The 16,057-nt window shown below is 41.2% G+C and overlaps 1 protein-coding gene across 1 annotated transcript in view; it reads right to left on the bottom strand.

Moving 5' to 3' along the window:
- The window catches only part of LOC115376148 (receptor-type tyrosine-protein phosphatase delta), a 410,683-nt gene that overhangs the window by 78,112 nt on the left and 316,514 nt on the right, over positions 1-16,057 (bottom strand). Inside the window, exons 11-12 of the mRNA XM_030075622.1 lie at positions 4,481-4,626; positions 2,330-2,471 (exon numbers count right to left, since the gene is read on the bottom strand). Of these exons, the coding sequence (XP_029931482.1) occupies positions 2,330-2,471; positions 4,481-4,626 (288 nt within the window). The remainder of the gene's footprint in view (positions 1-2,329; positions 2,472-4,480; positions 4,627-16,057) is intronic.

The following is a 16,057-nucleotide window of genomic DNA, read 5'->3' as shown; positions in this document are numbered from 1 at the left end:
CCTCAGTACTTTGGATTTGTCACCTCCGGTCCCCTCTCCTTGTAGCATGGCAATTACAACAATGTGTTTTTCCTTCATGGAATTAGGCATCACCCCCTGTGGCGAGCTTCCCACAGCAGATGCTTGGCAATCGTTACCACAGACCATTGGAGCCCAAATGAACTAAATGAACAGTCACTTTATATGTATTAGGCTTGGTGTATTAGCACTTATCTTTGTCTGCTTATTTATTTATCTCTCTAATCATCAATTGCACTTGTGTGCAAGTTGAATATTACTTTATTAGAAGGCCGAAGTGAAATAGGAAAACACAACTTCTTTGCTGGCCCCTCTGACAGATTAGACTTAAAGAAAGTTTAATCACATTTTTAAAACATGATAAGAGGTAGCTTTCTGGCCTGCTAAATAATATACAATGCATGGTTGATGCAGGTTTGTAAACATATGCAGTATGCTCTTTCACTCCCTGCCCTCTGAGATTCACAGTCATGTTTGCTTTGGGCAGTAGAATGCAAGTGCAGATTAGTTAATATAAAATTCAAAGAGTTCTACACTGTAAACAAGAATGAAAACCATGTAGCTGTATTCTTGATGCATGCAGAATTAAGTTGGAACAGATGAAAAACTCAATGTAAACACAAAATTTATGGTCAGCTAATGGTGAACTTGAAGTAGTAATCCACAGTGTATTTATTGATAAACTGTCATGACTGTGATGGTTTTGCACTGAATCACTCGTGTTATATCACTTAGTGATAGATACTCGAGAAATATATGTTTATAATATAAAAATGTAGCAGATTAATTCTTGAATTATTTACCAGAGTTAATCAGATTAAACCTTATATTAAACCAGTTTGTGGCTTTCTTCAGGATTTGTGTGTTTAGAATATGACGACAGAGAGCACACCTTTTTATTTGCACCAAAGCTGAGGAGGAAAAAAAAAGCTCTTTCCTGCTTCCAGTCCCTGATAGGCCTCCACTCACCTTCAATGCATTGATGGGAAAGGAGAGAGAGCAGGAGAGCAAAATGGAAATGGTAATAAACATGCTAATGCTGGGCCGTGGAGCTGAGAGGAGCAGCTTCAGCTCTTCCTCATCTATCTATTGGTACGTGTGTGTATGTGTGTATGTTCTCACATGCAATATTGTACTGATTTCCTTTTGCTCATACACACACGCACACACACACACACACACACACACACACTTTGTGCTCCCGAGTAAACAGGAGGGAGCTGCATGTGAACGTGCCACCTTTCTCTTTCAATCGGCCCCTGGAGACCGTGCGAAAGGCCTTTTGTTGGCTCATTGGTGAGATAAGGAAAAGGGTGGGTGTGGGGGCTCGAGCTGCTTCAGAGACTCACACAGCCAGCTTTTTTTTCTATAGGAGGGAAGCTCCCCACTCAATAGGAACTCATTTGCCATGTTGTGTAATTGTGGTACATAATGGAGCACACCTCATTCAGGGAGCCCAAGCCCCCCCTCCCTCACCACCACCCCCAAAGCCATTTTCTCCATTCACAGCCAAACAAGTCATGTTTTAGAGAGATATTACGCCGCCTTTTGAGCTCAGGGCCACCACATATTTGCGTTTGAATGGAATGCTGTGTGTAATCAAGATAAAATTTGGTTTGTGCAAGAAGTACTTGTTATTAAAGAGGCGCTGTCAACCAACTTGATATTTGTCGTCTGACTTTCATTCTCAGTGTGCTCTCTGGAAGCAAACAAAGTGGATGACCTTTCCTGACAGCATTGTTGCACGACTGAAAAGAAGAGTGCTATTAACAGCATCTGGTCACTGTAAAAAAAACTGGTGTCTACAAAATGTGTGACCGGGATATTATTAAAAACAAACACAAGCTAATGTATTACATCCTGTCTTATTTTCTACATGGTCAAGTGGATATCAAAGCTGAAGTGTAGAGATGAAAAATGACTGATTTGAATATTATTGCTGAGTTTTTCCATTAAACCACCGCAGGCAAGGAATGGATGGCTATTTGCATAATTTAACCGGCATCTTAATTATTGTGTCAGGAATCTGTATGCAAATGACTTAAGTCACTTAGAAATGGAAACTTATTTGGCTTAATGGTTAATGGAGTAAATCTTATCAACTTAGCATACACAACGTGAGTGCAACCAGTGTCTCTAATTAGGTTTGACTGTGAGGTGCAAGAGTCAGAAACAAAGAGGAAAAGAGGACAGGACAGACATAGAACAAGTAAATGCTGGCTCACCTGGGTTAGTTGGAGCAGCTGGGAGGAAAGGGACATGTTAATGGTTTGGTTTTTTTTGTTTTTTCGGTTTGTTGAGAAGGACCTACCACGTAAAACAGTGAGTCTGGTGGTAGCGCTCGCCTCTCCAACACTGTTGGAGGCGACGCATTCGTATATGGCTTCGTCTCGGGGTGTGCGTAAGGGCTGAATTCTTAGCACCGAACCAGAGCCGTCATCGAACTCAATCACCTGCAGGTGCGAGAGACAAGATATGTTAAAGGAGTTTTTTTTGTTCACAATGGATGGCGGACCTTGCGCAGAGCAAAAACACCACTCCCGAGGACATTTGGCTAACAACACTGATGGTGACTGACACAATGTGTGTCCTGTGACAGAAAACAAAGCTGCTGTCCATCTGACATTGAGTCCTACTGTTTTTTGTTTGTTTGTTTGTTTGTTCATTTGTTAATAATGTGGCGGCATAAATGTACAAAAGTCAAATTCAGCATCAGTATTACTACTATGAGCAAAGACAATAGATCAGTCAATTTTGGTGTATCCCGGGTAGGTATGCTTTTGGTTTATTATCAAGCCCATATGTGGTCAAGTGCTACATACACCAGCAAATGAACTGGATCTGATGTGTGGTTTCACTTTGTGCATTAATTGAGAAAAGAACCAATACGTCTGACTAACTTTAAGAATGGGGAAGGATAACACGGTCAAATGGTTTTTGGTTTCTATCTTGTTGCTTGTGGAATGAGTTCAAATTTGAATTTGGCCCACTCTTAAAGTTAACATTCTATCCCTTGGAAAATGCATCACATTGAGTTATATCAATGGGACAGAAACAAGCACAAACAGTTAAATGTGGCTTGATAAACGGTTACGAACAACTGTTGTACCATGAGGTGAGATTGTGGTACAGAAGACAGGACCGACTGTATTGGACGGACGACACATAAAATGCTCACAAACAGGTGTTTGTTGTAGCTTATACAGCTAGTTTTGCATGCTACATGTTGTATACTCACTGATTTTAGAAAGCCCTGTGTCATAACTCAATCTCTTTTAAGCATAGAGGTAGATTTCAATAGAGAAGGGCCTGAGACCTCTGCTTCACACATATGCACACACACACACACACAGGCACACATACTGTACACACGCACACACACACACACACACACACACACACACACACACATCCACAGAGGCCTGCAGACATTTTTACAGTTCACAGTATATCTGAGCATATGTTAGTTCACAATACACTTCTGCATTTCAGTGGCCAAGCTACAGGAGCGTTTGGCATTCAAGCTGACAGGAGGTGATAGCAAAATAACAGCTTCCTTTCTTAGGTAAATCGAAAAAAGCAAAAAAATGAGAAAGGAAGTTGTGGAACTTCTGGAAGGAAATGGGCTTTTTGTTAGGAGATGAGGCGGCAGTGCATGAGTGAATGGGCATGGAATGGCGGCAGCCGGCAAGCCCTGTGAGGCAACATGGGAATGAAAACGAGTGCGTTAGCATTCAGCACATCGAGTGATGCAAACGCGATGAACTCTGATAAGATTAGATTTCTGTCGGCATGAGATGCAAAGAAGAAGAAGAGGCGGGAAGAGGTCTCCAAGCTCTGTTAAGCCATTGCTGCTGTGCAGTAGCAAGCAAATATGGCAGATAGAGCAGAGGAAAAAAAAAAGTGACACTGTGATGGTCTCAAGGACTGGCACAGAAATTAATAGAAATCTTATCAGTGTTCTGCGGTGATGTTATTTCTCATGGGTATTGAGCTCAAGTGCATATTAAAGCTGACCAGAAATCAAAGCTTCAGCCAAAATAAGGAGGGTAGGACATGCATTTAGATAAAGATGCCACAAAGCAAAAGGATCTTCGGAAGTGAGAGAGCTACTTTCCCTTTCACTTTGCATAAAGCTGGCAAATGCGGCGTGATGCTAATGTAGGTATCTGGGTCACACCACAATTTTTTTTTTTTTTTCTGTGCAATTGCTCCTTTCTTGTCTTTTCTTTAATTACAAATCTGTCCCCAGATCTTCGTATACTTGCTCATTAAAACTCATGCATGTTTAAAAAGGCTGGCCAGCATGATTATTAGAGCCTGCTAATGCGTGGTGGCAAGTCGGGGCGGGAAAGCAAGTGAGGCGGCTAGGCAGTGGATTATGAGAGGGCACAGCCAAAAGCAGTGCTGGAGCATTCTCATTTTTGTCGAGCATTTTACATCAGAACAATAGACCTAATACCTCAAATCTCTGGTTGCTGACTTTCTTCCCCTTCTTGTTCCACACAATCTTCGGCCGTGGATCTCCTGTGGCTTGACAGATGAATGATGCCACACCTCCTTGCACTCCCGTTTGGTCATTGGGGGTTCTTAAAAACTTTGGTGGTGCTGCAGAGGGAGAAACAGCATAAAAGATAACAAAAATAGTGAGAATGCTAAGCATTGCAGACAGAGCAATTAATCTCTCTTATCAAGTCCCACACACCAGAAGGTAATACAGATGCAGATTTCAGCATGTGGTTGTTAAGAAGATTGTCTTTGGAGGTCAAGACAAGAGATCACGCAGCCTTTATAGTGCAAGTGGAAACAGGTGATCAGTAGCCACAATCCAGAGTAAAATGACACAAGTCTCAGGGCCACTACACTCTATCGTTCCCCTGGAAATACTTATATTAAACTCTAAAATTTGCACTGAGCCTGCTCCCCTTTTAAGAAGCTATTCCCCATGTTTCATTGACTGTCTCAAAAGACGGAATTCTTGGCTACAAGGACAAAATGTTGCTGTTGCAAAGTAAAGAAATGAATTCAAAACAATGTTGAAGAGTAAATACAGAAAATGCCAACCTACAACATATTCAAAATTCTGACATGGAGATAAATTTCAGATTTGAAAGCAGCCCTTTGGTTTGAAGAGTCGCAATTGTGTCAAGGCTGTCAAGCCCTATAAAAGATAACCTCTTGAAAGCGAAAAGGATGATTGTGAGCACTACGTGCCACTAACATATCATTCAGTATATGTAAATTGAGCTGCAGAAAGGATTCTTGTTCCTGTTCAGATTCACTCACAGTAAATAAATTTATCCTGAGTAGACATGGTTCACATTCGAAGCAAAGCATGAACTGATTCCCTATAAGTTTCAGTTAGCACTCAAAGCCATATACAATATCAAACTGCAGAGCCTTACTGATACAGGATTTTTGGACCCAATACTGATATTAGGGAGTAAATAAATTCCAATATTGATATAGGGGCCAAAATATACATAAAAATAAATACATCGTTTTTTGCAGTGATCCCTCAAATGTGGTTATCAAACACTTGTGACAAAGATGTGTAATGGAGATGGTATATTCTACAATTTAACAAGGCAAAAGTCTATTTAGACTATAGACTATTTAAAACTAAGATAAAAACAGTCAGTTTATTCATTAATTCATCAGCTAAGGGTGTAGTTAGATGCCTCTCATACAGTGGATGTGTTTGTAGTTTGTAACACTGCACTTTGTAGGGTGTAATGTCTATTGAATGGTGTTTTTTTCAGTGTTCAGTGTTGTTGTCTTAATTCAATATAACTTGAATTAAGACAACAACAACAAAAAAACCTTATATCGGTACATATCAAACAACATAATAATTACCATAGACATAAATCTTGGAACCTCATGGCTAATAAACTCGGTTTTTCTCACTGTAGAATCTGTTTGAACCTTCTTTTGAGTAACAGTCACAGCTTATTTTTGAAAATGTTTTTTTGCAAGTTTGTGGAGAACAATCACAAGCACACATCATGACATGCCTACAAACTGCGTACTGGTTGTGTGCCCCACGCAAATGAGGCACGCACTTGATAGGGTCCTTGCAATGCACTGATTGGCCATGCGAGCGTTCTATAGGTTTTAATTGGTCTCTCAGTTCAGCACAAGTCAAGTGTAAAGTGAAAGAGGAAAGAAATGTTAAGAATGCAGGGGAGTGGAGGGAGAGAGAGAGAGAGAATAGAGGAGATGAACAGGGTTTGCTTTGTTTGGACATGGCATGGATTTTCTCATCTCCTATGGCAGTTTTACAGCACTGGACAAAAGCATTTGTTCAGGCTCTGTTGTTCACCACTGGAAAATGACTGGTAACCCAGCTACAAGCACTACTGTTAGTCAAATGAAATACAAATTCTTCACTGATTACAATCCAGATATTGCCTTTCTCGGCTATTACAGCCATTGTCTGTTTGTTTCCAATCACAACTTGACTACTGCTTTGTTTATCTTTTTTCAGGAAAATCAATTCCTGCTGATGAACTGATGTTTCTATCGCAAACCACAGAAATCAAAGCTCATGAAAGTAATTAGTCATCAAAGCAGGTAATCTCTCCCAGACAAGCTTTTGATTGTGTGAATCAAATTCCACCTTTATCGTGATGATCAACCGCACCCCCCGCCCCCCCACCCCCTAATCATTTCAGCAGAAACAGTGTGATGGTGCTTAGTCAGACCCCCTAATATTTTCCTCTTAAGCTTGAGTGCCAGTTTCAGTGGGAGGTGTAACTCCATCTGTCCCCCTATGGAGCAACTGTTTGCCTTTTATCAATCACTTCAGCAGGCCATTAGGGGCCACACAGCTGCAGTAATGCCAACCATCTGAATCACCTCATCTGTGTGTGTGCGTGCACGTGAGAATGTGTGATTGTAGTTGTTCGCGTGCCTGCGTGCGGACTGATTTCCCCTCCCAGATTGTACTGCCCAGCAGCCCTGTGAGCGAGGGACAAATTAACCCGCAGGATTCGCGGAGAGGTGACATAAGATGTGTGGTTGGCAATCAAAAGGGCGGGCAGATAAACAGGGAAGCAGCTGGGCTTCCACTGGGCAAATAAGTCTGGGAAATCACCTGAGCGCCTTGTGATGTGCATGCGCACACACACACAAACGTCTCTGAATCTCTCTCTCTCTCCCTTTCACTCACTGGATGACAGATCCGACAGGTGCGCAGCAGAGTCGACACTGTGTAATTTGTTCATGGCAAAAAAAGCACCATTATATCTGCATTTGGACCTTATCTCATTGACTTGGCTGGGGAGTGGCGCGCATTGGCATCCAGCCAAGAGGGGGCTGATGGGTAATTGATATGCTGTTGGGGCTGTTTTCGCTCCAGGGCCATCCATTACAGCTCGGTGCGTCTCCCTACGCCGGCTGTGATAGACTGCAACGACACGTACGGGAGATCAGCGATGGAGGTGAGCGGAGGAGGGGGGGAGTCATCTCACAATGGGGAGTGATTGAGGCGTGACATGGCGGTAATGGTGTTTTCACAGACATGGCCACTGATATCACCATCATACCCCCATTTTAGGTCTGGCGCTGACAAACATCCATTTTGGTAGACTCCTCATATGGCTTCAGGTAGACAGTGGCTGATTGAAACCTCAGTTTTTTGTGAACAATGCCATGACTAAAAAAGCATCGACTCTGATTTCAAATACATTGCAGCTCAACGGCAAGCAAGAGCATTTCATCTATTCACAAATACTGCACGCTGTGTAGACATAATTTTCATTAAAATTTTCGTAAAGTGTGCATATTTTGCATGTTTCTAGTATCGTGTCTTTTGGCATTGACATTGACTGGACTTCATAACCAACCCCTTTACCACAGTCAAGGAAATGGTAATCTCAGCCTCAAAGCTATTGTCTATGAAAAACCTTATGGCTGTTTAAAATCCCAAGGGAAAAGAAGTAAATTCCTTTTGACTGAAGAAGCAGAAAATGTTTGATAGTGAAATGAAAGAACAGTCATAAACGCTCTTGTTCCCTCTGCTGCATATTTGTGTCTCCTTTGAGAGGTAGCCATAATCTACCTGAATTAATACAGTGGCTAGGTGCCTGCTAATCCGGTGCTAAGCTGTCGCCAGCAAACAAATGAAAAGTGTAAAGCCTGTCACAAGCTAAAAAGGTTAGTGACGTGGACCTCTGCCTGCTCTCCCCCAGGGTCATTATGTAACCTTGTCTGTATTCACTACTAATGAAAAGGAAGCAGTGCTTCATAGCATTCCCTGCTCTGCTTTTTCAATTTCAACATGGATAGATACCGTATTAATAATTTGGTGACAGACTGAAAGCCTCTGCCGCTCTTAAGAACACCCATGTCCACAGGGCTGTGGGGGCAGACGGTTTCATGACTGGGAGTACTTTTCTTTTCGTTTTTAATGGATGAACCCATGTGGGCGTTCCAAACAAGGATCATAAGAACCTTTAACTACCATTTAATGCTTCTACCATCACATATACTACCCTAATTATCTTTCATACCTTTTCATACACGTCTCCCTTTGTTTTCACTGTAATGCTCTTTAATTACAGCTCTTTTATTAGACTTTTGAACCCACCATTTTCATGGAGAAATCTGATCCATCAATCAGGTCATGTCGGGGCTTCAAAGTTTGGATCAGGCTCTGATATGGAGAATTATGGGAGATTAACCTAAAATGCCACCACCATGCTATGCAGAGCTTGTTACGGCAACTGAGAAAATCAGCCGTTCATCCTCTAGAAGCTTATTATCTCAACATAAACTCCGAATGAGAGCAAGAACTGACTGAAACCGGCAAATATCTAATACCTTGGCTTGGTATTTTGTTGAATTGAATTGGATCTGAATTAATAAGTACTTCTGCTCTGTGGATAAGGAGGTGAAATTTGAGTACCTGTTGCACAGCATGGCCAGAATATCTGGCTGAGTGGTCTGTATAACTTTATAATTTGGCAGCTCTTCTCTATTTAGTCAAAAGAAGCACAGCACTGGAGCTAATGATATCATATTTTTTCTTTAATCAGATTGACTTCAAGGGATACTTAGGTTCAGAGAATCTCACGCATCTGCATTCATTACAAGTTTATTTGATATTGGCTTAACACACAGCCAAACATTGCCTTTAAATACCGTGCTCAGAAAGATCAGAGTGCAGTTTCATTCATAATGGCCAAAACATTTCAAGTAATCAGGGCTCCGCTATAGACTAAAGTTTGAACTGCCAAGCCATTAAAGAGCATGAATCAAAGACGGGATGGGAGAAACATTAATAAACCGAGTTTCACTTGGAACCTCTATTCCGCACAGACACAAGTCCAAGACTGCTCGGTTTTCACAATTATACTGACTGACATATTCAATTTCATTTGCATGAAAGGGCCCATTTCCTCTCTGAATCTTTAACTTGCAGGGTGAGGTGGGGTTGTGGAGGGCGATAATTAATCCTAACACATTGGGTGGCAGCCTGACAAATACCCTGCTCCATTTTGGACATACGGATGGAAGAAAGGAGCATTTAAAGATGCCATTAACCTCATTTGACATCTTTAAGCCACAGCATATCAGTTCTGTGATATTGATGAATTGTCACGATGGCGGCAAGTGGCCCAAAATGGACTAGAGGGAGGAGTTAATGGTGGGCGAGGTTAAAAGTGATGCATGTAGCCTGTGCCTAATAGCACATTTGACTTAATTTAATCCTTGGAGTCTTCTGGAAGCCAGTATCAACAGTATCATTTGCATGGTATAGGAATCCAGAGGGGTCACTGGTGCAGCAAGAGTTGACTGTTGACAATGGATGTGGTCACATATGTCTGGTGTATAAAGCTTGGACTCCTATATGGATTAATTAGCTGTCTAGAGTGTGTTTAGGAACATCTGACCTCTTGCCAGATAGAAAAGAAAGGTTGTGGAAATGCAAACCACAAAAACAAAGATAAACACACACACATACACACACACACATACACACACACGCACAGAGAGACAGACAAAATGAGAAGAAAAAGCACAAACACTACACAATGGAACACACACAGCGTTAAATCATTTTCTTAGGGCACCAACAGCTCTCTATCTGCAGCATTGTGATAAAAACTTGTCTTTTGTAATGGGATGGAAACAAACTCCACATTGTATGTTCTCACAAAGGGTCTGGACGGAGAGAAAGAAAAGGAATTGGAGCTTAATTAGAACTGTTGGCTGATTTGCATTGCATGCTCATCGGTAATCTTGCCTTAAATGGAAACTGAAATTCTTATTGCAATTAGTGATTACTTGAAAAGGGATATGGCCCCCGAATGATTGTTAATTACTGGATCAGGAATAGTACATTAATTCGCTGCGGAGGTTTTAATGCAGTGCAATGATGGGGACCCACTCTTCCATCAATATTGCGCAGCTTGTCACACATAATGAAGTTCATAATACAAGCTTTCTCCCACACTACTCCCCCATTCCCAACTGCTTAAATGTGCTCCATAAGCAAAATTCATAACAGTCATTATGTAAAACTAATTCAATAGAATATACAAGAATACAGCTTAATGGCACCTATAAATATTAAGGCTTCATGCAGATACAGAGGTTGCATGTCCGTGCTGTGCTCGGGTCAGGGTCTCATACTTAGTTCATAAGCTACTAAAGCTCACATGAATCACTGAGTGCCTATCAAAGCTTGGCTTCAAACGCATGAAAACTACAGTATGCATAATCATAACACACAACCCACTAGTGTGTTTTTCTTACCAAATATTCAGACCAACACAGTGACGGACTGACTGAGGTTGCAGAAACATATTTCAGTGGGAGTTCCTCAACCCCAGTCAGTGTGTGTTACTTATGCTCAGTGGCACTGCTATGCACAGTCTGAGCTCCTGGCGATAGCGCGGTAGGAGTAAGGGCACTCTGCACAGACAACAGCAACAGCTTCAGAAAGAATGACTAATGCTCTTGTCCCACATTCAGTGCACTGACAGATTTGCTGAAAAGATGGGGGATAGGGGTGGGAAAGGCACCAGAGGTACACAGGCACCATGCACACAGGCACAACTTATCGTGCACGCACACACACATAGGTGACAGAATATTCTGGCTTGGATGGAGGGAACACTGCAAAAAGGAGAATGACATTAATAAATTGGGGGGCTGAGGCTTTTTAGGAGAGGACAATAGAAAACTCTGTAAGGTTCCATTAAATAAATATAAAGGACTATTTATAGGACAGTGCAGAGCTTCTTAGCGTGTGTCTTGCAGGGTAGATGGTAAATGAAAGGCTCTCTTATCCAATTATCTCTGTTGTTGATTCATAAAGGAAAAAACTTTCAAGTTATGAAGAAGCAGCTACACTGGCAGTGCAGACTCCTCTATGGTATATTACAGTGTTTGCAGAGGGAAGCATGTGCCCTCTCTCTTTCTCTCAGTCTATCTCTGTGTCTTTACCAGACACACAGACAAGCTACCACCATCTCCCTTGAGACACATTAGCGAGGTAGAGGGATCCAGTTTGTCACTTAATAAAACAGCCCACTCAAACAGATGGCTTTGTTCAAACGGCCCCCAACGCTTTAAAAGGGGGAACTGAATCGCTGCTGTGGCAAATCAGACACATGAAAGCGCATCTCCCTTTGCGGTGGAAACCAAACAGAAGGAAGCGTATAAATATTGAATTGCGCCACTGTCGGCGCGAGACCATCCGTCCTGGAAAAAAGGAAAAATTGAAGGGGGGTGAGGAGGGGGAGGGCAGTGGAAAACACAAGACCTCCTGTCGGAAATTCCGAACATCTGGGCTGCGGTTGTCAAACGCCAATGCAAAATAGTACAGAAGCTCCGCACCCGATGAGACTTCATTTTCATCTCCCTTCATTCATTACTTGTTCATTTGTGTATAAATACGCAAATCGGCGGCCAGTTGGTGTGTGACGGCTTGAGAAAAAACAGTTGAGCAAGAAGTATGAAATTTGGATTTGTTTGTCTTGTTTGTTTTCCCTCCAGTGTCTGGAAAAAGGAGAGAACATAGATAAGTAATTCTAATTGTGCAGGCTTACTCTGTTTGGTAGTCAGCTCAGTCTATTTGCAAAAAGTTAATTATCTGATAGGATAGGCAGTGGCAGCCACTAACACAGAAATGCATTCGTTCATTCTGTTATCCACAAGGCAATGGAACGATTCATTAAATGGCAGTGCTGCTGCAAAATGACCAGCAGTTATCGCGCCAGGGCTGCATGGACTTGAAAAGATGTTAAAAATGGCAAAAGTGATAAACACTCTTTAGCCATGTCAGCTTACTGCCAGTGTAATGACATGTAGATAGCGAGACAACAGGATTGTGTATGATTCAGATACGTCTACCACACACGTAATTTTCATTTTACAACGAGATTGATAAGAAAATATCACGATGGCAGGATGTACAGATGGCAATCTCCAAAAGCTTCTGGCTTTCTTCTACCTTTAGCAGAAATCAAAAGATACGGATGGAAAAAGCGGGATGGAAAATCAAATAAGGAGCATATTTGACTGGTTCTGCTCAAGACGGAATCACACTGTGCATGGGCCTGTCCTATTTCTTTACAGCATAAACTTCACATAATTGTCTTTGCCCTCAACCACGGAGCGGAAAAGCTTGCCTCATATTTGTTTCCATCGGAGCACAGATGGATTATGTAGCAAATCGGTCCAGGGATTCGACATTGTATATATAAACAGACTCTAATTTTATGGCTAAGTAGTGCCAAGCCATTTCCGATGGATGCCAGTTGTCAGGCCATAAGAAGTGACACATTCCCTGCACTGTGTTTTCTCAGGCTGTTACAGGGAAACTAGCTCATGCTTCAGCAATCCTGCTAGATGATAACTGGCTTCGTTTCAGCGGTTCAGACATCCTATGAACCCAGCAAGGCACTACCTAAAGGAGGCTTTTAGGGTAATTCCATATTCCTGATTAGACTGCACTATGCTGTAATTCTTCCTTTTCATACAGACATTATATCTAACTCTTGTCATATTGTAACCTTATATATCTCTTATGGAAACATTACAACAGTCCATGCGGCATATGATGGACAATCTATTGAAAATCCCTGGAAAGACGAGTCATTTCTGAGAAACTTGAATAGAGCAATCAGCTTCTCTACAAGCCAGTGTCTTACGTAATTCAGAAGGAGCCATGGCTCTTTTCGAACCAAAAATCCATTAGCACAAAGCAAATGCAGGGGAGGGACCACAAACAGTCACTCAAGGACCAAAGTGACCTTTCACAGCCCATTAATTTTATGTAGGGGTGAAGAAGGAGTATTGAGTTAAAAAAAAAAAAAAAAAGAGGAAGAAAAAATGTTGCTGCTTAAAACCTTTTTTGAGGAGAAACACATTTTCTTGCTGTGTGATGCCAGCATATACACTGCTTCAACCAAAAGATAGGCTGATTTTGACAGTGTAGACTCTGAACAGATACTGATACTCTTACAAATTTAATGGCTGATACAGTGCGTTGGCTTTATTGCTTAATCATTACAGCCAATGACCTTTGATAAACGCATAAACAGAAAGCAAAGACTTATGCTAATAATGCTGTCACTATTGATTCACTGGAAGATGCTATGAAGCATCTTTCAATAAATCATTTGCATTTTGTACTGCTTTAGTATTGCAGTTTGAGAGAATGTTTAGGACACAGTGACCCACCATGACATGTAAAAGGTTTAAGATGAGCACTGATTATCTCAGTATTATGTATTTATAATAAAATGTCACAGCTCCATAGATCAAAATAGACTGCTATATTAAATTAGCTTGTTGAATAGATGCAAATGGTATTAATTACACATTGGTGGGATGTTTTTCTCAACTGTGCATTATTCCAAGTGTCCATAACTTAACCACATGGTAAAATGAAGTTGTGTTCTGTAATTCTTAATTGCTTTCTCCCAAAATGCAGAGTTCAGTCTGTGCATGTGGTTGTGTTTAAGAGCTACAGTTGGGGAAACAAATGGACGCGGGTGGGGGATGGGGGCTTTTGACTGGGAAGCAAACAGTGCACTGTCACCACAGAAGCGAAAAACAACAACCCGCAGGGGACATAATTAAAATAATCAAGTGAAATTAAGTGTTATAGATCGCTTATGAGAGGCTTCTTTCTGATGTGTGGGGATGTGACAATGATTCAGTGAGAGATGAAGGAGTGATGATGACTCTTTGTGCATGTTTACATGACTGTGGGTGAGTGTTATTAGACGCATTTTACTCATGAGAAGGTCTTTTAAGGAGCATTTTGCATCGTATCCCTATTATTCATTTACGAACCTCATCAAAACCAAATGTATCGCAGAGCTACTTGAAAGGCGTCTTACTTTAAAATGGTGTTCACTTTCTACTGCATCACTGTGTTTGTACGGTGATTAGCCAATATGCATCTGAATCACGCTGACGTTAGAAATATTTTCGGAGTCCCATCAGGGGTGACTGAAATGATCATGATTGTGGTAGTGAAATATGTCACTCTGTTCTCATATCAGACTGGCAGGCTGTCAAAACAAAGCAAGTAAAGAGAAGCACCACAGATGACGGGGAGGTGTTGAAGCCTGATCCTCATTTCTAGCAGCGTGAGAAAAAAATGGCTATTTGAAAAGCGACTGACACATATCCAAGAAGAGAAACCAAACAAAAGGGAGCCAAGTACTCAGAGGAGCTGCTCAGGCTGCCATTATGAGCCAGCGTCTGAGTTAAGTTGTGATGAAATATTAAAAAGATGCTTCTTGGAGTTCATCTATACTATATCTATCCAACTGTGTTGCGACAAGCACTTAACTGGAGTACTGTGAAACACTTCTCAGAAGCTGATCTAAGCGAGAGCCAGTTGTTGAAGGCGAGGGGCTTCCCTAGGGCCGAGGGCTGCTGGGGACCGGAGATGTGGCCTTTGGACTGATAGAGTTGGTTACGCTTCTCTTCTTAGTCCTTTTCACCCCTCGCCAAACTGAACCGCAGTTGACAGAGCAAGAGGGTACACAAAAGCGCCAGCCTCAAGTGCAAATGTTTGCCAGCATTAATGGGCTCTCGTCCACTGAGGAACTGAATGCGTGTGCTTTTTTTATATGTGTGTACTGAATTATATGTGGGAGATGCAACTGTGCATATGCCGGTTGCATACATATGATGTGTTTGTGAGCATGTAGCAGGACAGTGTTTTTGTTTAAATGGGATCATTTTTGGACAAAGTTTTCTCTGTAAAATGAGCAGAGCCATTAAAACTTGTTTCAAATACAAAGACCTCTAATGTCTCCACCGTTCCTGATTTTTCATAAGTAGTTGAATTATTTTACAAGCACAACAGTAAATAATGACTTGTGCTATTGGCTTGTACTGGGGAGTGACGAAATTTCCAAGGGAGAGGTTAAAAAGCCAGTGACATGGTCACAAAACGCCGTAAGGTCCTCCACTGTAGTGCTCAGTAAGAAGTAACTGTCCTTCTCCTCTCATAGTTTAAAGGTTAAATACTCAGCAGTCACACTGACTCAGCATTATTGCTTGTTAGCCTCATAAATATTTCAGGATATTTACTGCGTTTAAAGTCAACTCAAAACAAGTTTGACACAGTCTTGGCTCACCCTGCAGGCCCCGAAAATTCATACAGAGTTAGGGAAGATCTGCTTTTTGTTACTGTGCTCCACACACTTGGAATACACTTCAACAATTTTAAGATGACCTCATTAATACCTTTCAGACAATTCCAAGGTCTAATTGTTAATTTTATTGATTATAACTGTCATTGCTTTGAATTTTTAAATTTTTGTATGTATTATTTTATTTTTTCCCTGAAATTTTTAAGTTCTTATTGTTCTTATTGATTTATTTATATATCAAAACTTACTTTTTATTATTGTTAATTTTACCTTGTTTTTTAATTGATGTCTATGCATTCTTCTTTATAGCTATTTGTTTTTATTTACGTCTCTATGTTTTCTATGTGCCTCGGCACCGTTGAAAATGAGGGCTCTCCCTCAATGTGTTTTCTGAGGTTTTAAATAAA

Source organism: Myripristis murdjan, chromosome 18, assembly GCF_902150065.1.
Source record: "Myripristis murdjan chromosome 18, fMyrMur1.1, whole genome shotgun sequence".
NCBI classification, from domain to species: domain Eukaryota; kingdom Metazoa; phylum Chordata; class Actinopteri; order Holocentriformes; family Holocentridae; genus Myripristis; species Myripristis murdjan.
Note: the sequence above shows the minus strand (reverse complement) of the source record. Positions and strands in the feature narration are given on the sequence as shown.